We start from the raw sequence: 25511 nt of genomic DNA, 5'->3' as shown, positions 1-25511 counted from the left end.
CGAAGACAAGTTAAGATGGTCTAAAGACTTGAACTCAGGCACCATGCCGCCAAGCTGAGGGATTGTGGCGAAGGGTGCCACATCTGCTGCTCCCCTCGGTGGAGAAGATCGGGGGTCACTGGTAACCTGATCGGCGGATACATCGACAAGTGTTGAAGTTCTGAGAACCAAAACCTGGCCGGCCACCACGGGGCTATGAGTAGAAGGGAACAGTTTACCGAGTTCTTCAGCTTCCAAATTGCTCAATGAACTAGAGGCAGAGGCGGGAAGGCATAAACTCTCATGTTATGCCATGGAATCTCGAGAGCATCCCCCAGAGAGGAGGCTCCCAGCCCCCCTCTGGAGGAATAGTGAGGAAGCTTCTTGTTTACTGCCGTAGCGAAGAGGTCCACCTCTGTGTGCCCCAACGCAGGAAAATCCATGAGAGGACATCCGCCTTCAACTCCCACTCGTAGCTGACCACTGTCCGCCGGCTGAGTGCATCCGCTGTGACATTCAGCTGGCCCGGGATTTGTACTGCAAGCAGCCAGACACCATGAAGCACAGCCCCCTCCCATATCTGGATGGACAGGTCCACAAGAGGGGAGGAGGGGAGACTTCATTCCCCCTTGCTTGTTGATGTAATACATTGACACCACATTGTCCGTGCGTATGCAGACAACCTTGTTGGCAATGAGCGGTCTGAATGCCCTGAGCGCTAGGAAGATCGCCAGAAGCTCCAAATGATTATTTGCCTGCTGAACCATGTCAGTCACTGCCTTGTCCACAGGGGACAATGGGGGCAAAGGCGGAAGAGTCAGGGGAGGCACTGTAGGCAAGGGAGGCACCGGCGGGACCACTGGAGGAGCAGGTGGAGCCAGAGGCGCGGGCAGACATATCTCCCTAAAAAGCCCTTTGAAATACTCCCTCATGGGGTCAGTACGCATAAGCGTTTAAAATTTACCGAAAAAGGCTTCCTCCGGGGACTTCTTCGGAACCTGAGGAGGCCTCTCATGAGGTGGACAAATCCAGGGACGTAACAGGGACGGGTGCCATACAGGCCCCTCCATCGACGTATCCACGTAAATCAACGGTTCCGATCCTGCAGGCAGCGAAACATTGTGCGGAAGAGGCATCCGAGCGTTCCAGTCGTAAACTGGCCGATAAGGATGCGCACAACGGACTCTATGTTCACCCAAAGGGCCAAGCCCTACACCTGAGGCTGATGGCGTAGTTGTAGGGGTAGCACCCAAAATGGCCGCCGCGGTGGTGGCGGGACGGGCGCCATTTTGTCCTCATCTGAGGGGAACTGCGGCACGTGAGGAAGTGAGGCAGGGGTCCCCGTCGATGGATCAGGGGTCTTAACTTTAGCCTTAACATAAGGGACCTCGGCAGAGCTGGTACTGAGAGGCCTGGAATGTTTTTGTGACATGCCAACGGCCAAATTAGCCTTCAAAGGAAGGACCTCGGCACTGCCGGTAAAAGAAGAACTTTGCTTCTTTGCCCCCTCAACAGGTCTGGTGTCACCGCAAGAGCGGGAACAGTGAGAAAGAGCTTTCACCGACAAGGCCTTGTCAGGCCTCTCAGAACTGTTGGTAGCTTTAGCCTCTGAACGAGGGACCTAGGACCCAGGTCCGGTAACAGCCTTATCTGCACAGGCCTCGAACATCCGTTCGGTAACAGCAAGCCCACCCCAGTCTTATTTTTGAGGGAAGCCGACAGAACGGCCTCAGAGCAAGCTCCAGTACCCCACGACTCAGTAGAACTGGGTCTACAAACAGCCCCCACAGTAGGGGCCTCGGAGCACACTCCGGTATCTACAGGCCCCTTACGGAGACCCTCGGAGAAAACTCTGGTACAATTATTAGGCCCAATGGGCACCTCAGGGCGAACCCGGTTGCAGAGCGATCAACGCCCCTCCCAGCCCCAGAGGAACTCGGAAAGGTATCCCCCGGCCGGGGGGCTCTGAAAAGTAAAGAACTTACCGGGCGTTTCTGCTTCTCGTCGATGAACGCCTGAAAATGCGAAGGAGGAGTTTGACGGAAAACACCTCCTCCCACCGCTCCAACCGAAGTTGAAGTGCCCGGACCGAAAGGGAGTCGCAGTAAAAACAGGAGTCCCAACAGTGATCTGGACCCAAGCACTCTAAACAAAGAGGATGGGGATCCGCCCTCGCGAAACGACAGTGACACGATGAACAATCTGGAAAATCTAGTTTGAACGACATAGAAAGACCAGCAGACGATCGCTAGCGAGAGCCAGGGAGGAAAAAAGGGAAGAAACTCTTCAGAGGATGCAAGTGCGTCCAGTCTCGAACGAGCGGAGAAAAGGACTGATGGGCGATGCGCAGGGCGGAGCCAAGGTAGGCGGGGTTACGGCCGCGTGCCGGACCCCGCGCAAGAAAGAGAGAAAGGACACATTTTGGGAACATTTTTTGGATGCTTTTTACAAAGTGCTCCTGTCCCGTCCCACAGGAGGGAGAGATGTCCCATAAGTATGGAGGAAAGGGGACAGGACGTAGGAGTATACCCATAGTACTTAAAAGGGTTAATGCAGTGGCAGATGAGAAAGACAAAATTCTTTCTGTTAGGTAATTAACGGACACAATGCTGTCAACATGACTATTAATGTCCCTCTGGTGCACGTTCCGCCAAAAACGTGGGAAAATCACTTTTAGTGTACTGTACACAAGACATATGGAGGGAACTAACAAAATCACACTGGAATTTTAACAGGACATTATTAAGGCTGCCATGGTGGTGCACCTTGTACTACGAGTGAACCAATTTATATATCCATTGTGAGGTGTGGAGGGCAAAGCGGCAATTCAGGCGGTGGCTGCTAATATGATAGCTGGATGAGATTGGGTGCTGGCTGATATGTTTAAAGATATTTCAGGTCTGTGGGCCCTCATTTTGCCTTATGCATTTAATTGTATCTTAGGCTGTGGACAATCCCAAAAGCTGAAAAAATATCATTATATGCCCATCTTTAAGGGAGATGGACGCTGATTAGTTTACTGGACAGTTCAGTAAAAGTGTTGTAAAATACTTCATGCAAGATTAATGAACTGGATACAAGCAGAGGGGGCCCTAACAGATGGCCAAATCTAACAACCTACTAGGACTCCGACAATCTGGTTTCAGACGCCAACATGGCACCGAAACAGCCTTGACTGACCTGAAGATCCAAAGGAAAACCTGCCCTCTTTCTTCTACTGGATCTGTCAGCCGCTTTTGACATAGTTGATCAAAAGGTACTCTGCAAACATCTATCTTCAGCGGCCCATTTCTCAGTATAAGCAGCAAGCTGGATCCAATCTTTCCAATCTTTCCTAAGCAACAGATCCAAGAGAGTTTTTCTAATCTACAGCTGCAGCGGATCCTATCCCCATAACTTGTGGAGTCCCACAAGTATCCTGCGGGTCACCCACCATGAACAATGCATTTACCAAACCACTGTTTGATGACCTAGACTATCTGGGTGTCACTTACACGAACTATGCAGATGACACCCAGATACTTATACCTCTGACTGGCGACTACGAGAGGGACTTAGCTTTGGTTAACAAAATCTATCTCATCATTCAAGCATGGATGGCCACACATGGCCTGTGTCTGAATGATAAGAAGAACGAACTACTACTCCTAGCGTCGCCCCCAACCAGAACAAACTAGGCAACCAATACCTTGCTTTCAACATTGATGGCAACGACATCAAGGTGGCTAAAGAGGTTAAGACCCTGGGCTTCTACCTAGACTCCTCCTTGAGCCTGCGTAAACAAGTTAGTGCCACAGCCTCGGCGACAACCTACACGTGCAAGTTGATCCACGCCTGCAAACCATTTCTCTCTGTAGATTGCTGCATTACATTCGCTAGAGCCCTTATTCTCTCGAAAATCGACTACTATACAAAGGAGCCAACAAATATATCATCAACAAACTCCAGATTCTGCAAAACAATGCTCCCCGAACAGCCCTTGGCGTCTCTAGAAGACAGCACATTTCCATGTTTAGATGAGACAACCACTGGCGATCCATCAAGGACAAAATCATACTAAAAACAGCCTCTCTTACACACAAATGCCTCAATAACGCAGACCCTCAGTACCTCACCACAAAATTCAACAGGAGCAACCCCGCCCGAACTACTAGATCTTCTAACTCAGGATGCCTTAGAGTCCCTAGGTTCAGATTGAAGAAAGCAGGCGGCAGCAGCTTTCCTGTCATGGCCGCCCAACTGTGGCACTGATTACCACCCCCTCTAATATCTGACCAGTCCTTCCTGAAACCTCAAACGCTGGCTCGTATCCAAAGATCTCCCGCCCTGTTAGTTGGCCGAACCTTAGGAACATTTGCAGCACCTCACCTGTTCCCGGCTTACACTCTTTTGGATTGTACTTTAATCTTGTATAGACACTTGTATTATATTGCACTGTCTTCACTCATATATATTTTTGTACTATACTTTTTTGTATTAGCATATATTGTAACAAAGTAATTGCATATTCTTGTAACGCGCCCGGATACCTACGGTTGAGGAGCGCTTTATGAATAAATAAACAAAACAATCAAGATGAAGCGTTTGGGCACTGAATTGCAGTACCTGAAAAATTGCTGGTCAATAATAAATATGTTCTAGGCCACTGATAACAGTTCCACATAGCTTTTATGGGCCAGGCTTTTGCTTTCGACCACATTGACCTGGCAATACTGGTCATCTCTGATGAGGATGTGGACTCCTGACTCTATCCTTTTTCACTAATTGAATTATATACAGGCACTTGTCTGACTGGACTACATGCAGGACTTGAACATTCTTAAAAATCCCACTACCTGCAGGATGAATACCTTAGTTTACATACTTGACCATAAGAGAAAGACCCTTGCCCCAAGGTGACTGGTGACTAAATATTTACCAGTGCTTTTTGTAAAATGGTGCAGGTTGCCATAAGCACAGTTCATATTTGGTGCAGTGCTGTCAAGCATGCACAGTGAAAGGTGTATTTGCCATTTACTGCAAACAAAGTGTGTTTGCAGTAAATGAAAAATATGTTTCTAACATCCCCATACTAGCCAGCAAGGTCGAAAAAACGTGCAAATAGTATTCACCCTTCATAAAAACTACTTGCCAATGCTACTGGGCTAGTAGATTTTGCAGAAGGCCTAACATCCTCAACATTAGGACTCTTTCTGTATAGAAAATAAGGGTTTACATGGGTGTGGGTTTGCTCCTCTTCTTTTTACTCTTTATTTGAATTACCTTACTGAAACCCCAGAGGAAATGTCCCCTGATCTCAAAATATTGCCATAACGTGCCTTTCTGTACTTCTGTATACAGTCATTGCTGTATTGATGGCTCCTTGTTTTTCATTAATTACAGAAGTCGGTTCATTGCTAAACCTCTTATGAAGAGGCAGAGCCTAAGAGTAAATGCATTGAAACCTAATTTAATTAATTTGGCTTCAAGAACAGTATCAGGTATTATAATTATATCTGGTGTGAAGTCATTACCAAAATGTAAAGTGTATAATTATTTAGGTGTATGTTTTACTGTTACTGATAAATTGAAGTGGAAACCCTATTTGAAAAGACAAAGCTCAAGATGTTACGGCCGGTAAAAGGATTCCATGATTGGTTGCAAGATTAAATCATAACCCCACCAACCATATTCTGAAAATATATATTAATTGTTTTGCAGCTATGGTGTGCTATTGTGCGAACATATGAGATAGGTTTACCTCTATGGATTCACTGCTACTAGTAGAGTATGACTTATTTAGGGAAATACCGGATGTCGCAAGCTCAACTTCAATTTATAAACCTGAATATTGAGTGGTTGAATAAGTGGATTTTGAAGAGCCTGCTTGTGACCAAACCCTTGTACTTGTGAATAATGATTTGTCCTATCAAACCTGGTTCAACTATATGTGCCACCATTTGGGAAAATTAAGACTTCAGCTGTGGTATAAAGAACAATGAAGTATTTTTAAAAAAGCTAAGCGTTCTATTAAAATCATTTTTGAGAAAGATATTATGGATTGTGTATTGTCTATTAGCCACTTTTATCCCCGCCGCCCAAAATAGGCAAATAATCCCCAAAAATTAAAAATAGAGTACAATAGTTGAAACAAAAAATAGAATATACACACATTGGAGCCTGGCCCTCTGTCTTGACCCACACATAGCTCCATGGATAGGTTTAGACAAGTAGCACACACAGGAAGACATTCTACTATTATTACTGCCTAATCTGAAGAGGTAAACATGTACCATCTAGTGTGCAAAAGCATTTCTGTTTTACTGTTGACACATTTGTTTTCTCTTATGCTCCCATATTTAATCCCACTTCAAAATCTGTATCACTGATCATACCTTTCCTTTGTTATTTACAATGCTCTACCCTTTATCTACTCTGCGGAACCATTTAAAAGCACAGTGTAATCCTATATAGACTGTTCCTTGGCAAATTACAATGAAAGTGTTGGATGCATTAGACTCTTCCCGATAGAAGTTGGCCTTATGGCTAAAATGATGAAGGATTGCTGCTGCAATTCATATTGTTTTGTCTTTTCGCTAGTTGTAGCAGTGTAGACCAGCACTGTAGCTTTTCATGTTGCTACTGAATGTTTCTGTGTGTTTTCCAGTTCCTGTTTAACCTTTAAGCACTTTAAGAAAACTGACAAATATAAGATAATAATCCCTTTAAACGTTTTGGTTTATTTTTTATAACATGTATAGTATAATTAATTTACATTTTAAGAATGTATTAATTTCTTATCATGTACTTTAGTGGAAACAGTGTGATTTCTGAAATAAAGGATTGATGTACATCGATTGTTCAGGTTACAAAACTGGGACAGCCAGAAAAGGGGCTAGACATGTTTGGCTAACTTAATAAATCTTAAGGCAGCTCTTACGACTGTCAGCTATCCAGTTTCTAAATGCTTGCAGTTATTGCGTTCAGCGAAACAGACACAGCGTTAACTCTCCTTTCAGTCACCCGGACCAGGACCAACGCTACCCACCACAGCTAGGGAATTAGGCTGAAGAAACTGGAGAATACTCTGCTGGTCACACTTCAAATTCCTTCAAAATAATGTATCAGTCATTCAGAATAGTATGCAAGCTAATAAACTGCATATCCAAAGCACACCTCTATAACTACAACTGCTTGTCTGGCCTAGGTAACCTTTAAACACAAAGATTCTAGTCTATTCCTTATAGACGTGCCCATTCAACAGTGTTCCACTAGCTAGGGTGATCTATGCCAAACGTCCACTGAATTCGATGCTACTTTATAAAGACAACTGCTGTTTATCACACCTACGGCATTCCATTTTCTTGCCTACTAATTCAAACGTGTCGCCTGTTGTGGGGATTGAATGTAATAACTCTTTGTCAACACATATAACCTTTGCTCACTGTAGATAAACCGTGCTCTGTTCTAATCTAAAACTAATCATATCAAAGCCTTTCTCGGCTCGAGGCAATACCTTGCCTTGTTCACAGGCATAGTCATCACGAATCGCAGCTGCAGCCAACATTCCTTATAACTAATGTCTTCTCTGGATGGGAGGAAGAGCTGCATACCAAAATGTGCCCTTTAACTAACTACCGTCCCAATTTCATCCCTCACCTTTGGGTCACTTGTAATTTTACACCTTGAACCCCCACCCTGTGAAAGGAGCTTGATCATTGTCCACTATGCGCTGTGCAGGGTAATGGCGCTTCCACACTCACCCAGGCCCGGGTAGAACTTGGTGTCGTTGGCTACTTTCAGGTCCGTGTTGGTCAGGGAGATCGGAAGCTTAGGCAATGCCACAGCCGAGACACGTTCGAGGTCATTAGTAGCTGAGAGGATCCGCCACTTCAAGATCATCGGCTGCTTGTCCCCCACTGAGAAATAAGGAAATGAAAAATTAAAGGACCTGCCTCTGCAGAGTACAGTCATTTATACCATTTTATGAGTTTATAATAAAGCAAGTTGCATCCAAAGAAGCATTTTCTATTCTAAGCAGATCTGTACCAGTAAAAACATTAAAATAAAAAAAAAGGAAAATAATTCTAAATATTTGTTTCCCAGCATCGCAGCACTTCAACTACCATTTATCTCATCTCAGTATGTGGTCAACGTCTCTCAGTTAATATGCGCTTCAACAATATACAAATACTGTGTATGTAACAAATTCTCAATGTACAACAATTTCAACATATACCCGTTATCTGACTAGTTGTAACCTGCCTCCATCACATGTAACCTTATGTATGTAACCCTGTAACCTTATGTATGTAACTTTGCGTAACTAAGTCTGCCACAAGTAACAGTGCCACGATGCCTTTGGGCTGTGTGCGCGCTATGGAACAAGTTACTTACCTGTAACTGTTGTTCTCCAGAATGGGTCTGGCATGGATTCACATGCTCATGAATATTCCCCGTTGTCAGGCTGGGAATCCTCGGTAAAGAAAAAAATCAGTGTCAGTTTCGTTTCTGATCTGTCTTTCTTAGTAGTAACCAATCACTGATCTCTGGGTCATACTGCCCCCAGCCAATGACTGCCCTCTCCCTAAGCCCCGCCTCTGGCAGCCATCCTCAGATTTGGTAGCACGCCAAGTGGCAGTATGACCAAGTGAAGAGCCGCAGAGGGGTAGGCGGGAGGGTTTGCATGTGAATCCATGCCAGACCCATGCTGGAGAACAACAGTTGCAGGTAAGTAACTTGTTCCTTCTCCAGCATGGGGTCTGGCATGGATTCACATGCTCATGAATAAAAGAATACATAGCAGTATACACATGCACAACCACGGGAGGTGGCAACAGGCTCAACATTAAGCAATACAACAACTCAACATTAAGCATCTCTTACCTCCTCACCAGGCTCACCTTAAGCGAACAGGTTGCGCAGCACTGCTTGGCCGACCCTGGACTCTGCCCTGGAGTCCCGATCGACGCAGTAGAATCTTGTGAAGGTGTGCGTCGACCTCCACGTAGCAGCCCTGCAGATGTCCAGCAGGGGCACACCAGACAGGAACGCCGTGGTAGCAGCGATCGCTCTGGTCGAATGGGCTCTCGGCCGGCCGGGAAGCGGTAGGCTTGCCAACCGGTGACAATGCATAATGCAGCCAGAGAGCCATCTGGAAATGGAAGTCTTCGATAAGCCTTCCCTTGATTCACAGACCCAAAGTTCACAAACAGTTGTGACGTCTTCCGAAAACTTTTCGTGTGGTCCACGTAGAACTTCAGCGCTCTAGCTACATCCAGCGAGTGCAAAGTCCTCTCGGCCGGCGTCGAAGGCGACGGGAAGAAAACTGGTAACACCAAGGGCTCGTTGAGGTGGAAGGCCGACGGCACCTTGGGCGTGAAGGAGGGGTGCGTCCTTAGCACCACCCTCGTGTCATGAAAGGTCAAGTATGGAGGCTTGCAAGATAGGGCCTGAATCTCTCCCACTCGTCGTGCAGAGGTGATGGCCACGAGGAACGCTGTCTTCCATGACAGGAACATCAAAGGCGCCGAATGCATAGGCTCGAATGGGGGTCCCATGAGCCGGGTCAGCACCACATTAAGCTCCACACCAGGGCAGGAGCCTTCACCGGCGGGAATGATCGGAATAGTCCCTTCATAAATTCCTTCACCAGGCGATGAGACCACAAGGACGCCCGTCCCGTAGTCCTGGTATATCGGGAGATGGCAGCCAGATGTATTTTTATGGAGGCGTGAGCCAGACCAGCTTTGGCCAGCGACAGTAGGTACGGCAGCACTTGAGGGGCCGTAATCCGCAGAGGGTTAATCTCCTGTGCACGGCACCAGACAGAGAACCTCTTCCATTTATGACCGTAACACTTGAGAGTTGAGGACGCCCTGGCCTTTGCAAGAACCTCTCTGCAATCAGCCAGGATATCGTACCCTCCAAACTCTAGTGCTGCAGGAGCCAGGCCTGCAAGTTCAGAGACTGTGGGTCGTGATGGAGAATGGCGCCTCCTTCTCTGGAGAGGAGATCCGCGTCCGCAGGCAGCCTGACTGGCGGGGACATTGACAAGTCCAGAAGGTCCGGGAACCAGATCTGCCTCGGCCACGCCAGTGCAACGAGGATCATCCTGCACCTGGACTTCTTGAGCTGGTTGATGAGGCGGAGCAGCAACGGCAACGGAGGGAACGCGTACAGAAACAGGCCGTCCCAAGGGAACGAGAAAGCATCGCCCATGCTCCTCGGCTGTGGGAACCTGCTGGCGAACCTCTGGCACTTGGAGTTCGTCGCCGTCGCTAACAGGTCGATCTGGGGTTTGCCCATCGTGGGATCCACTTGATCCTGGCGCAGTTCCCACTCATGGCACGAGCGCAGCTCCCTGCAGAGTGAGTCGGCGATGGTGTTTTTTATTCCTGCCAAGTGGAAGGGAACCAGAAACATCCCCTGGGCGACGGCCCAGTGCCACAGATCCTGGGCCTCCTTGGATAGGCCTGGGGATCTGGTGCCCCCCTGCTTCTGTATGTCGAACATCGTGGTGGTGTTGTCTGTGAAGATCCTCACCACCTTGTCCTTGAGGGACGGGAGGAACGACTTGAGAGCCCAGAACACTGCTCGGAGCTCCAAGATGTTGATGTGAAGAGACCTCTCCTCCGGGAGTCAAAGGCCTCTTGCGTGGAGATCTTCGGTGTGGGCCCCCCAACCCTCCAGAGAGGCGTCCGTAGTCACCGTCTCTTGAAACGCTGGGGTTTGAAAGTCTGTGCCCGTCGTGAGATGAGCCCGGGTGCCCCACCATCGGATCGCCCGACAGAACTCCTCGTCGAGGAGGATCCTGTCCTCGAAGCAACCCCTCGCCTAAAACCAGCGGGCGTCGAGGAACTCCTGTAGCGGACGCATCCGAAGTCTGCACAGGGGCACAAGGTAGATGCATGAGGACATCATCCCGAGAAGGGACTTGATAGACCTCAACCTGGCCACGTCCGTGGCTAACAGGCGCCGCACCTTGCCCAGGATGGTCTTGGTCCTCTCCTCTGAAGTGGAGGCAAATTGCTCCACAGTATCGAGCTTCGCCCCCAAAAACAGAGCTACTTGCGATGGAACCAGGTGGGATTTGGGGTAGTTGATGGCAAACTCCAGCTCCGTGAGCAACCGGACGGTCCTCGCCGTATGATCTACGGCGAGCTCCCTTGACCTTGCCCGGATTAGCCAGTCATCCAGGTAGGGGTAGACATGGATCCCCTGCAGGCGCAGCCGTGCCGCCACTGGTGCCAGGCACTTGGTGAAAACCCTGGGTGCTGACTTTAATCCGAACGGTAGGGCTCTGAATTGGTAGTGGCAACCCTAAACAACAAACCTGAGGAACTTCCTGTGCCTTTTTAGAATGGGGATGTGGAAGTAAGCATCCTCCAGGTCCAACGACGATAGGAAGTCGCCTTCCTCCAGCTGTCCTAGCACGTGCTGGAGGGTGACCATCCTGAATTTCTGCGCCTTGATGTATTTGTTTAACCGACGCAGGTCCAGGATGGGGCGCCAACCGCCGGTCTTCTTTCTGACGAGAAAGTACCTTGAGTACACTCCGGAGCCCCGGAGCCTCCTGGGCACGAGCTCAATGGCACCTTTTTTGAGCATCGCCTTTACTTCCAACAGCAGTTGAGGGACGTGATTCTCGTTCCGGCCACGGGAGGAATGCGAGGGCACTTCTTTTGGAATTCCAACGAGTGCCCGTTGGCCAGGGTGTCCAGCACCCAACGGTCAGTGGAGATGGACTCCCACACGCTGACGAACTTCGTCAGCTGGCCTCCCACCGTGGTGCTTCGGTGGGGGCCCGACGACATGGCTGGGTCAGTCTTGTTTGGAGGAGACCTTGCCGCCTTGGCCTCCTTGACGACGACGGCGGGATCCCCATTGCTTGCCGCAACCTCTGTAGGCCTCCTGGGAAGAGGAGCGGGCCGCCTGGCGCTAAGCGGAGGAGCCACCTCTGGATCCTTTGGAGGGACCCTGTCTGCCTCCGGGGCTCCCAAAGGGCCGACACTACTGAAGCACCCCAAGGGCCCGGGCCGTCTCTGAATCGGTCTTGGTGGCCTGTAGAGACTCATCCACCGCCTTACCAAAGAGGTTGTTGCTGTCGAATGGCATGTCCAACACCCTGGTCTGGACGTGCTGGCGAAAGTCTGTCGCCTTGAGCCATCCCTGTCGTCAGAGGCAAACTCTGTTGCCCAGTTGGCAAAATCCAGTATCGGCGATGTCCGTCGCCACCGTTATGGCGTGATCCGACGCCATCTCGCCCTCCTGCAGAATTTGTAGGGCTCTGCCCTTTTGTTATCAGGCAGGAAGTCTAGCAGGGGAGCTATTTTGAACCAGAGCCCCCTGTCATAGCGGCCCACGATTGCTAAGGCATTGGCCGCCTTAACCGTCGTCGCCGCCGACGAGATGACTCGTTGTTCCATAGAGTCCAACTTCTTACCCTCGCTGTCTGGCGGGGAAGTGGAAGTTCAAGCCGCCGTGCCCGCTGCCCTCTTCTTAGCCGCTGCCGAGACGACCGAGTCCGGCGTGGACTGGGCACTGAGCCACAGGGGGGAGGCATCGGGGACTCGGTACTTCTTTTCGTACCTGTCCCTCTTGGCGGGTGTCGTGGCAGGGTTCTTGAGGACCGCAAGCCCCTCGTCCCAGATATCGTCGAGTAAAGGTACCGCAAGGGCCGTCTTCCTCTTAGCCTCTCGTTGTTGGTACAGAAACCCCTCCTTTTTCTGTTCTTCAGGGCAGAGCTGGAAGAGCTCGGATGCATTGGTTATCATGGCATGGAAAGAGTCAACCTCGGCGGCTGGGGACACCCGTGGGGGGGTGACGACGGGATGTCTGCTGTGTCATCGGCACCGTCATCGTCCGTTCCCATCGCCGTATCCGTCGCCGTATCCTCTCCCGGCGAAGGGGAAGAGGGGTCCACTGGTCTTGCAGGCACGAAGGCCGGAGCAGGGTGGACTCTCCTCCGCTTGTTCGGAGGGCTTCCCGCCGGACCTGGCTCTGGCTCCTCCGTCAGGGTTCGTGGTAATCTCGTCCTCATCTCGGTGCATAAGGATTCGATTGCCAACAAAATGGCCGCTGAGCTATCCTGGGGCTCGGGCAATGGCTGCGACAGACGGGATGGCCCCTCCATTGGACCCTGTTCGTCGTCGCTATCTTCGGTCACGTCAGCAGGGACCGTCCCCTGGGATCGAACCTCTCGTTGAGGTTTCTGAACCTCTCGTTGAGGCCTATGGACCTTTCGTTGAGGCCCTGCTCGGTCTCCACCAGTTCCTCCTCAGAGGCTGATTCCGAGTCTGTAATGGCCACGGCCCCCCCCCCTCTTTTTCGGCCGGGGGCTTCACGGGGGTCTTAGCGATGGGCTGGAAAGAGGATTCCCTTCGAGGCGGCAGGGATACTCTGGGCCCAGAGGCCGTTTCCATTGGCATAGTCTCAGCCAGCTCCGCCAGGGTCGCAGCGACCACTTCGGTAGAGGCCTTAGCCGGGTGGATCAAAGTCCTCACCACCTTAGGTGCGTCCTGGGCCTTCGCCTTGGGGGGCGGATCAGCGCCTCGCTCCCCCTTCGCGATCGACCGGGTCGCGCTGGCTTGTGGTCGAACGTGCCGGGGAAGTAGCGCCCTGCTTGGCAACCGAAAAGCCTGACCTTTCGGTGCTCCCGGAGCCCGCGGACTCGCGGTGCTTGGCATTCTGTTGGGCCCCCGTCACCGGGTGCCCTCAAAGGACTAAAACCCGCTCAGACTTCTTCTTCGCCTTCTCACTTGCTGTGCCTTTCTCCAGCCAGGTGGCAAGGCGGGAACGACGATCTTGTTTGGTCCGTTCCGAAAGGTTCTTGCAGAACGCACAGTCCTTCTCCACGTGCGTCTTGTCCCCATGGAGGCAGTGGAGGCATCGCGAATGCTCGTCCTCCTTGAAAACGTTATATAATACGCCTCCAGGGAAGTTCCTGAACAGCTTGGATCCGGGCGTCGAGTTCCCCTTGTCCTGGGCCATGTCCGTTGAGGTAGGCCGCAGATCTTCTCGAATCCTCCAAGAAGTGTAAACTCGACGAGAACTTCACCCTTGAGGGGCGTAAAAGAATTCCGAAATGGGTCTCCGTTAACAGAAGTAGAAGCGGTGGAGCTTGAGGCTCGATTAAATGGAAAAAATGAGAAATCTCCTGAAAAAGCGTGAAAACGCAGCAAAAAACTCGAGAGCTAAACACGAGGACTCCCAACACTTGAGCGTGCGGTAAAAATCTGAGGATGGCTGTCAGAGGCAGGGCTTAGGGAGAGGGCAGTCATTGGCTGGGGGCAGTATGACCCAGAGATCAGTGATTGGTTACTACTAAGAAAGACAGATCAGAAACGAAACTGATACTGATTTTTTTCTTTACCGAGGATTCCCAGCCTGACGACAGGGAATATTCATGAGCATGTGAATCCATGCCAGACCCCATGCTGGAGAAACAAATGTAAAAAATAAATAAATAAAATAAAAAACCACCTCTCGCTCCTCCCTTTCCAGTACATTTTGCTGGTTTTACTGCAAGCATGAAAACTGATCTAAAGACATTTTTTTTAGAAACAATCAGATATAGATACTACACTGCAGAAAGGAGGATCCACCAATCAAGCATGTTGCACCTTGATCTTGATGACCATGTTTGGCTTCTTGAGGCCAGCTCTGAAGCCCTCACAAAGTTTTGTGTCCATTTATGGACATTTAGGGTGATGTGTCGAGGACTCTAATAATGTGCCCTGTTGTGGATAGCACATTTGCTGGGTTGTACCTAATGAGAAACTAGGACAGAAATGAAGGAGAAGTAAAGGAGGTAATGGAACATTAAATACATGATGCTGTGCAAGGTGAAAAAAGTGGCTGAGTACAGCACAAAGATAGGGAAGGGGCACAAACATAGAAGAATGGATTTGTGAAGACAGCCACAGGTACACAAACAGGGGGGAGCTCAAACACAGATATTAGCATGCAAGATGTATGCGGTGCACCAACACAGGAGCAATTTGCCAAAATGGGGCAGCACTTCAACATATGGCTGGGCACGAAACAATAACAAAGTATAATACATAGAAGGGACATTACATAAATAATGAAGGGCACTGAACAAAAATACAGGTGCTGGTGTCAGATTGGGCCAGTGTACGATCACTATTGTGAACTTTCCTTGCCCTCTGCCACAGGAATCAAAGGACAAGAAGCATCTAGGGATGATCAACAATCCACTGAACATTCCAATTCCATGGGCGCCCTTCCCATTTCAAATCAAAGTGGCAATGTGTCACATGGTAGTGTAGCAAGGTGTCACAAATGATGCCTATAATAATCTTAAGCTAAACTGTTTATTTGATGGTCGTCAAGTTTTTGGACTCCTCAAGGATTGCGTCTAGCCCATGGACCGGTGCTCAGGTCACACGTACAGCTTGACTTCTGCCTAGGTTGGCCATTAACTCCAACCCACTTACAGCCAAACTGAACATCGCCCCACCTACCCAAACGCGGAACAAGAAGGATATCATGGTAGAGAAATTTCTCCCACTGATCCTCCCACTGCTGCACACGGCCTCAACCACCTGCTCTGACCCCACAGTCCTAGTAGATACCTATAATAATGCCATGTTAAAAGCCCTTAATACCATTGCGCCTCTCAAGCTGCGCAAACAAAAACCTCTCCTCCACCTTAATACCTGGTTCACCCCACATCTACGTGACTTGCATAATAAAAAAAGAATTGCCGAGGCACACTGAAAAAGTTTACCATCGCTAGTTAATAAAAACAACCTAACCATTGCCTCCTCTACCTACAAAGAAGCCATACTAGCCGCTAAAAAAGACGTGTACAACAAACGGATACTACAAGCTCAATGAAACACAAAGGAACTCTTTAAGATCCTCAAGGAATTAGAGTCTCCAGTAGCCCCTCTTGATACGTGCACCCCGACACTGCCTGGTGTACCAACATCCAAAAGGCACTCTTAGACAAAATTGCCTTGCTTCAAGCCAAAATCAACGCAAAAAGAAGCCACCTATCTGACTCGGCAGGCAACCCCCCGTCGTACAACATCCCCTTGCCTAAACATTAATTCAAACCATTTAGCTTCGCACCTCTCTATCGAGGAAGTGGAAATTATTATTAAGAAGCTCAAGCCATCCAACTGCCAAGGGGATTCCTGCCCTGCCCCCATCATAAAGGAGGCTGCGCATGATCTCGCCCTCTTCATCACCACCTTCATGAATGCCTCTTTCAAATTGGGTACTGTACCAAATAACCTCAAGGATGTGTGGGTTATCCCATTAATCAAAAAACCTACACTTGACCCGAGTAACCCTTCCAATTACAGGTCCCTCACCATTTTGTCTTACCGACTAAAAATCTTGGACCGGGCGGCTTATCTTCAAATCCAGGACTACCTCGAAAAAAATAATCTATTAGGTCTCAGACAATCAGGCTTCCGACCCAGACATGGGACGGAGACAGCCTTGATTGACTTAAAATCACAAATTGAGGATCTGAAAGACAAGAGCCAGCAGGCAGTCAAGCTTCTTCTTGATCTTTCAGCAGCTTTTGCTTTGGTCCATCATCAAATCCTTTGCCACCACCTTAAAACAGATGCCCACTTCTCAGATGCAGCTGCATCCTGGATCAGCTCCTTCCTGGCTAATATAACCACGAGGGTCTTTTCACCCTCGGCCGCAGCTGAACCAGCACACATCCCGTGTGGAGTCCCACAAGGATCCTGCGTATCTCCCACATTGTACAATGTGTTTACTAAACCGCTCTTTGATATACTTGACTATCTGGGTATCTCTTACACCAACTATGCGGACGACACCCAGATACTCATCCCTATCACAGGCGACTATGTAACCGATTTCAAAGCACTCAATGCAGTCTACACAGTCATCCAGGCCTGGATGGCTCATCATGGGCTTTGACTTAATGATGAAAAAACAGAGTTACTCATTCTAGGCTGCCCCATCAAACTTACCAAACTTGACCCAGAATACAAATCCTTTACTATTGACGGGAACATTATCAAAGTGTCCAATGTCACTAAAACACTTGGCATCTACTTAGACTCTACACTGTCTCTCAACAGACAAACCAATGCGCTTGTTTCAGCTTCATCCTACACCTGCAAACTTATCACCGCCTGCAGACCCTTCCTGACAACCGACAATTGTACGATCCTCGCCAGAACCCTCACTATGTCCAAAACTGATTACTGTAATGCCCTCTACTTATGGACTAACCAAAATAATGTGGACAAGTTACAGGTCACTCAGAACAATGCCATCAGGGATGCCCTTAACGTACCGAGGAGATCACACATCTCTGACACAAGACGCAATCTTCACTGGCTACCTGTTGCACTTCGCATATCTCTCAAAGCCCTCGTTCTAACACACAATGCCCAGAACAACCTGGCATCTGCTTACCTGTCCAGTCGCTTCTTGCGACACACCGCAACCAGACCCCTGAGGTCTGCCCATGTACACACACTGTCTATTCCCAGCTACAACCTTCAGACAGCCGGAGGTTCGAGTTTCCTAGTCCTCTCGGCTAAACTTTGGAAATCCTTGCCCAACACTCTCAGAACAGATCCTTCCGTCCACTCTAAAACAAAACTAATCTTTGGCTCCATGAACTTGATGCTTTGGCCTCATCGCCCTAAACCACGTGGGCCTCCCATGGGAAGGTGCGACTTGCACTTGCACCTCCTATCCTGCCCTACCTAACTGTATCTAGATACTCTTATTGTTGGGCATATTCTGTAGTATACCAAATTCCCAGGATCATCTTTTGTAACTATTTCTACATTGCTGTTGTACTTTTTATCTTGTTCCTTTGCTCTCAAGTTCTGCTTTCTGTATCATTAAGATGTACTCTCTCCCGATGGAAAGTTGTTTTTCAATGTCTGTAACCTTTTTGTAACCACTCCCTTCAAATCATGCGCCCAGATGCCCCAGGGCAAGGTGCGCATTACAAATAAACAAACTGTCATTTAATTTTGGCATCACCATGGGCACATTCCGATTTACTACTGTTAGCTCAATTTACCTTATTGGTGGTCTGTGGGATACCAATGTATTTGTTTAAGTCCTACTCTCTGTCATTTTGTTTGAGGGGCTTCCTTTGTTCAAGGAAACCATGAGTCAGTCCTAAAACAAATGGTGCACACATGGGCTCCGAGTGCCAGCCATGCACCCTCTTGTAGTGGTTTGAAGTGGTGTAAATCAGTTTCTGGGTAGGCCAGATCACATGCTGTGGGGGTGATATTGGGTGAGTGGCAGATTTAGGGGCCAATTAGATTGGATGTCCACCTATCACTGTTTTAGACCCTAATGTGACTGGTAGGTTGGCTTAGGCCACCTCCTGTGTGTGTTGATGTAATAAGGGGTGTACCTGTGCCTACACTCTGTTGTGATCAAATGCTGTTGCTGCATTTTAAGAACCAGATCTGGCCATACTAGCTGGACCCATTGCCATGGGATGATCTCTGGTGGTGATTCTTCGGCTGCTGGACGTACTTCGTTGGACTCTATCCCCTTCTGGCCCCCTAAATTGGTTGGGATAGACCATTCCATGCTGCGACCATCTCCAGGCAATTGTATTGCCAGCTTTCCACTTTACATTCGTGGCCATCCTACCTTGGTGTTGACTGCTGCCATCACCTGGGAATGTGTTGGAACACAAACAACCCACCTAATCATTTCTTCAGGACAGCCCTTGGACGCTACCCATGCGTTATTCGTTATGGGATCATTCGCTATAGCTGGGCTGCCCTTCCTTGTCAGTTGAGCCATGGGAACCTGCTCTGCTGGGATTTTCCAGCCTTTTTGGAGTCATCCATGTTGCTGCTTTTGTTTTTGGATTGAAAATCCCTCTCCTATGTAAGGAGCTTGCTTTTCTTTCCATCATTTGGGCCACAGTTGGCTCTGGTTGAAGTCCCTGGCTGTTAGGATCCTGTAAACTGCTTCTGGATAAACAGCTTTGTACTCACTGGGTTGTTTTGTCTTCTGCAACTGTCTTTTCGGGAACCAACATTGTGGGTACTCACTTGTGGGCCCTAGGGTGGTTTATCTACTACATGAACCCTCAGAAATCCCTTTGGCCCGTGTTTGAGACTTTTCACATCTCGCTGTGCTTCAACTTCTGCTGGTTCTCGAACCAGCCTCTGGAATTCTTCTTTTGGGTCTCTTGTCGCCCACCCATCCCCTGGGGTATTCTGCAACCACACCCATGGGTTAAAACTGTGACTTAACTCTTTTTCTCTATACGCATGGATCTGCCCTTGTCTCCTGGACTTGGGGAACATTTTAGTCACCAGAAACCCAGTGGTTTTGATGGTACTTATCTGCCCCCGGCATTAAGTTTAGATCCAGTAAGTTTTAGGCCAAAGACAAGAATGTTAGCATGCTTTTGTTTCGGTATTTTTTAATACCGCAACAAAAGCATGTCTTCTATTGTCTTCTATTTCTACTCATGTGAATGCCTTATTTCAAGCATTACAAGTGACACTATTTTTCTGTAAGAATTGAAGAATGGGAGAGGGTGCACAGCTTGTTTCTTTTGATTTTGAATAGATTAGTATCTGTTGAGTATGCTTTTAGATTTGCTTCAAAGGGTGCAGCCCATTATACTGTGTCACCGTGTGGGACACTCGTTATGTGCTGAAAGAGAAAGGACCTAGGCTAATTAGCCTTCGGTGTGGGCTGCACACCTAAATTCCCCCAATAGAGTTAGAACATTTGTTTTAGAATATAAATGACAGTAAAGCCATCTTTGATAAAGTTGCTTGAAAGTGCTTTTATTCTGCAAATTGTAATTCAATTCGATTTCTCTTTTAGTTAACGAATGGTTAAACTTCACCAATTCGTTTTGTGCTGATACAATGGCAAAGAAAAATAACTTAAGGCTAATGCATTTCGGAATGGTAACATTCCTTCTTCAGAGCCAGGTTAAATGTACACAAGCATACAAAAAAATCTTTCTGTTAGAATATTTTGAAAAACATCAAATATATATGCATTCAGGAGAACAAGGTACCCACAATTGACAAACAATTGCAATTCCACTTCCGTGTACACAATTGAGGAGTAGCACGCAGTTATGTCGTATGAAGACATCGAGAAATTAACAGAAATAAGAGCAGCGACATTAGGATTTACATCTGAAGAGGCAAATGAAATCCTTGGACTTATAAAGGAAGCCAATATCACTACACAGGACAAAGATCCAAACAAAAAGATCAAACAGTTGGAATATGCCATCAGGAAAAACATCAACCGTAAATTACACGCAGTCACTTTAGGTCGCTACTACAAAGCACAGAGGATTCCACGCGGACTGAGAATTGGCTTAAAACCCACTATATGCAAAGAAAGCAAGGAGTTTGTGACAAAATGGGAACATATTCTCAATAAATGTTCCCTGGATTTAATATTACTGACCATCAAAGAATTATCATCAAACCTATTGGTTCTGGAACAAGAAATCAAGGATCTCACATTAGAAATCACTACACTCACAAGCAAAGATACATTCAATGATATTCTGATTGACATCAACAAGAAATTAGAAGGTTATAAAACAGATTTAGAAGCTAGGAAAATAAGGACATTTCGAAGGGACACCTTTGACTATCTACGGGACGAAGTCTACACCTGGGCAGACAAATACCAAAGCCAACCACAACGACCAAGGAATCCTAACCCTAACTCTGGCAACAGTAGTTCCGATACAGACTTGAGCAGAGAAGGACACATCCCAATAGCAACAACAGCAGAAATAGAAGACGCGACAAGAGGTTCCGCAAGACCAGGCACAAGCGGCACTGTCACTCATCCATCTGCTTTTTTAGACGCAAACCAAAGAGGAAACGAATGAGGAGGGGGCAGAGGAAGAGGCCCCGGAGTACAGACACGCCATCAGTCTCGAATAAATTAGTGGTTAATATTTCTCAACGCATGTTGAGCCAACAGGAAGAGACAGTATTACAAAAAGGTCTAAAATTTGTACCAACCTTTGGTACAAATTTATTCAACACGAAGGTTGAACTTCATAAACTAACTAGAAAACTGAAGTTAAAAGTGTTCTTCGCAGAAATGGAGCATGAATTTAAAGAACGTGATCCTGCAGAGTTTATTGAGTTTAAACCAAATAGCAAATTCATTCCACCCATCAGTGTACCTGCAATTGACATATTCGAGAAAATGGTAATCGCAGATTTGAAAAAAATCAAATATGGAACACCACAAAAGAAGAATTTGAGCAGAGGAGAGAGGTAATGATACGCAATCTATATTCTGATCATAGCATCACCATAAGACCAGCAAATAAGGAGGGAGCATTGGTGATACAGGACACACAAGATTATGAAAAGGAATGCAAAAGACAGTTGGATGACCACACAGTCTATTTAAGAATCGAACATGATCCAACCAAAGATATCAGCAATAACTTGTCAATTCTTTTAGACAAGGCGGAAGAGAGGGAAATGATTACAAAGAAAACAAGAGCATTTCTACAGACATCCAGTCCAACCATCCCACACTTTTATCTTTTACCAAAGATACATAAAGGATTGACAAACCCTCCAGGGAGACCAATAGTGGCGGCCACAGGAGGCATATTACAACCGCTAGGGACTTATATCGATTACTTTCTCAATCCCCTAATACAAAAAACAGAAACTTATGTTAAGGATAGTACACACTTCCTCAATATTTTGGAAAGGATACAACTATCTGAGCAAGACATCCTATTCACCATCGATGTGGCAAGTCTTTATACGAGCATTCCCCATAACATGGGCCAAGAAGCGGTTGAATGGCTCCTTCTACAAGAAGACGATATAGGGGCGGCTAAAGAATTTATTATGTCACTCCTGATTTTCATCTCCACGAATTCTTACTTTAGATACAAGAACGACTACTACATCCAAACTTCTGGCACAGCTATGGGCGCAACCATGGCACCATCGTATGCCAATGCTTTCATGTATCGCTTTGAAATGACAGATATCTTAGAAAAAGCAGAGTGGAAAGACAAACTCAAAGTGTGGGTACGGTATATCGATGATATTTTCGGTATATGGCAGGACACAAGAGAAACATTAAACGAATTTCTACAATACATTAACAGCTTTGACCACCGGATACAATTTACCTCTGAGATAGGGAACCCTGGGATACATTATCTGGACATTTAAGTCAAAGTAACAACCAGCAGATCACCACAACTCTATTTTCTAAACCTACAGACAGAAACAATTTACTGCACAGGATGGCCTTTCACCCTCAAAAAACCTTACGAAATTTACCCTATGGACAAATGCTTCGCCTCAAGAGAATTATCAGCGACCAGAGAGAGTTTGAGCAAGAACTAGCTAAACTAAGTAAGAGGTTGGAAGAGCGTGGATATCCGGAGGAGGATATTAAGATAGCACTAGACAAGGTAGCAACTAAAACAAGAGAAAGCACCCCGACTCCTAAAGATACCAGGACATCACCATCTTTGGTATACGTGTCCAAATTTTCCAGCCAGAGCATGCAAATCAAAAGGTGTATTAACAAGCATTGGCAAATCCTGACTAAAGATGAAACAACCAAAGAATTGTTCACCGATCCACCTACATTTGCTTATCAGAGATCCAATAATCTAAGAGACCGACTCGTCAACACACGCGACGATAAACCAAGAAGAAGTCCAACCAAAGGATTCGGCACGTACCCATGCCTGAATTGCAGTAATTGCAACAATATCATAAAAGGAGCTTTTGTGTTGCATCCGTACACAGGGGAAAAAATTGCAATAAAATGCCACGCCACATGTAACACGGAGAACTGTATATACTGCATACGTTGTCCCTGTGGACAGTACTATGTAGGAGAAACAGGACGAAAAGTACGCATTCGCCTGAATGAACACAAGTCATGCATTCGTAATAAGAACATCAACTCAGTAGTAGCTAAACACTTCAATGAAAAGAAGAACAATATCTCCCAGATCAAATTTCAGGTATTAGAAGTCATTGTAAATACCGGCACGGACACTAAGAAGAAGAGACAACAAAGAGAATCCTTTTGGATTGATAGACTGGAATCATTGTCACCTCGAGGAATGAACGATGAGTTTGATCTGAACTGTTTTCTATAATTGTATCAGTTTTTACAACACATTGAACTTACCTGTGTTTTAGACATGTCACTTTGAGAATGTAAATACCTGGGAACACAGTATCCACCTATGACTATAAACCACACACAAGAACATAATTTGACCCCTAACTATCTCATGTAACGTACAGCCCTATATTTTATTTACTTCACCAATTAGAACAGAGGGCATCCCGGTTCTATTTGGATCATTTGTATAATCCAGCGTGTTTATGCAATCGAGTTACCATACACCAGCATTAACACTGCTTTTAATTGCCCACTCCAGTATGGCTACTTCATGCACCCGCCATCCGCCATCTTGAGATTTACATCACCATGACAACACTACACATATACACGCAGACGTGAGCAAAGCCTTCTTGCTACCCGCAGTCGGAGGTTACTTCGCTCGAGCGAGCTACACACTCACAAGGTAAGCACTCTGCTTTCACACAGACAGGCACGTATTAGAAGCGACCACGAGCGATCGTGACTAAATGCAGCATACTATTTCATTTTGCAGCGTTCTGAGAAGGAACGTTTGAACGGCATGTACTGAAGCCACCCGTTTCAGGTCAGTGATAACATGAAAATGTCCTGCCTTATCCCCCAGAATACTTGACCAGAAGAAATTTAGTGAAATAACCATTAGATCTAATGTAAACCTTGACTGAAGCACTATTTGATTGTCGGATTACAATAGTCTTTTAAAGAACGCATTAATGCAATGTTATGTTTACAAATTACTGGCAATGTTCTTTTCTCTCTGTCTACATGTACGTGTTTAACAATTGTGGGTACCCTGTTCTCCTGAATGCATATATATTTGATGTTTTTCAAAATATTCTAACAGAAAGATTTTTTTGTATGCTCGTGTACATTTAACCTGGCTCTGAAGAAGGAATGTTACCATTCCGAAATGCATTAGCCCTAGGTTATTTTTCTTTGCCATTGTATCAGCACAAAACGAATTGGTGAAGTTTAACCATTCGTTAACTAAAAGAGAAATCGAATTGAATTACAATTTGCAGAATAAAAGCACTTTCAAGCAACTTTATCAAAGATGGCTTTACTGTCATTTATATTCTAAAACAAATGTTCTAACACTATTTTTCTGTAAATCATAATAACATGATGTTATCAAATGTTACCTGAAATGTTTGCACTGTCTAGGCCCTACATTGAATAGGAGTTGAGCATTTGTATTTCCCAAATACTATGGCCTAAAGTTAGAGAAATACTTTGGGTTTGTTGGTTTTGGCGATTTGGATTCAGTTTGACTATTTGTACTGTATGTTTTAATGTCTGGTTCCCTTCTCTCACCCATTTTCCCAAGATAGTGGTCATACAATATGTGTAGGGAGTGTGTTTTGTTTTTTTCCAATTTACTGTGTGTTATATATTATTAAAGTACTTATGAAACCAAGGTATAATGTGTGTAACTTCCTGGAAATTGACCAGACATTTGGGAAATTCTCTATGGCCCCCTGTAGGGAATACTACAAAATGTATTCTCCTGTATCTGAAAGTACTGGAGCATTCTGTGTGGAGAGAGGTCCTCTTCCATCTACCCAAGTGTGTTCCTATTCAACTAATCATTTTGTAAGGTACAAAATGGGCTTACAGTCTATAGCCAGCAGTATGCAATGGAAAAGACTCTGTTGGGAAAATGTCAACTGTCAACTGTCTCCTAATGAAAGTCTTTATAATCTGTTGGGAAAACAAAATACTGTAGGCTTCATTGAAGAGCTACGCACTGAAGGCGCCGCAATCCTATGCAACTTGGGCTCATCCATACAAACTCTAATAGACAATCCTAGGAAAATAAAAAAAAACTCATCATAGGGAATGATTGGCACAAACAGCTTGGAAGCTATGGGATTCAAATTATACTCCCAGGCACTTTACCCTTACAAATGGCTCACGGAAATGGAACAATACCTGATGAAGTATCCTAACAGAGGTGTGCGTAACAACATAATGCGTTTTCGCTTTAACATACACCGCACTAAAGGAATATTATCCAGCAGGCACTTTTTGGTAAGCAGGAATGTTCACTGCAGATTCTGTCAGAATCCGGAGGTAGTGGCATCACCATTTCATTTGTTGCTTGTATGCCCTACTCCATTATCTATCAGATTGCAATATTTAGCTTTGTTTGTGTGCGACACACAACGAGTTTTCAGAGAACAGCTTTGGATGTCCACGTTGCATGGAGATTCTTTGCTGTTAAAGATGAGAGTTCTGTCGTTCGTTACAAACGAATGTAAACTTGTCTCTGGGCAAGGTATGATATATCCAATGACTAAATTACTCAAATTAATCAGGTTCATCTCCCTAAATAAGTCTATGTGAAATTCTCTGAATAATGTGATGTGCTGGAAATATGATTG

General features: G+C 46.5%; 1 protein-coding gene across 1 annotated transcript in view; it reads right to left on the bottom strand.

The window, feature by feature from the left end:
* The window catches only part of MED16 (mediator complex subunit 16), an 820510-nt gene that overhangs the window by 546529 nt on the left and 248470 nt on the right, over positions 1-25511 (bottom strand). Inside the window, exon 7 of the mRNA XM_069647616.1 lies at positions 7722-7877. Coding sequence (XP_069503717.1) covers positions 7722-7877 — 156 coding nt within the window. The remainder of the gene's footprint in view (positions 1-7721; positions 7878-25511) is intronic.

Source organism: Ambystoma mexicanum, chromosome 1p (genome assembly GCF_040938575.1).
Source record: "Ambystoma mexicanum isolate Mex_15411 chromosome 1p, UKY_AmexF1_1, whole genome shotgun sequence".
Lineage (NCBI taxonomy): Eukaryota > Metazoa > Chordata > Amphibia > Caudata > Ambystomatidae > Ambystoma > Ambystoma mexicanum.
Note: the sequence above shows the minus strand (reverse complement) of the source record. Positions and strands in the feature narration are given on the sequence as shown.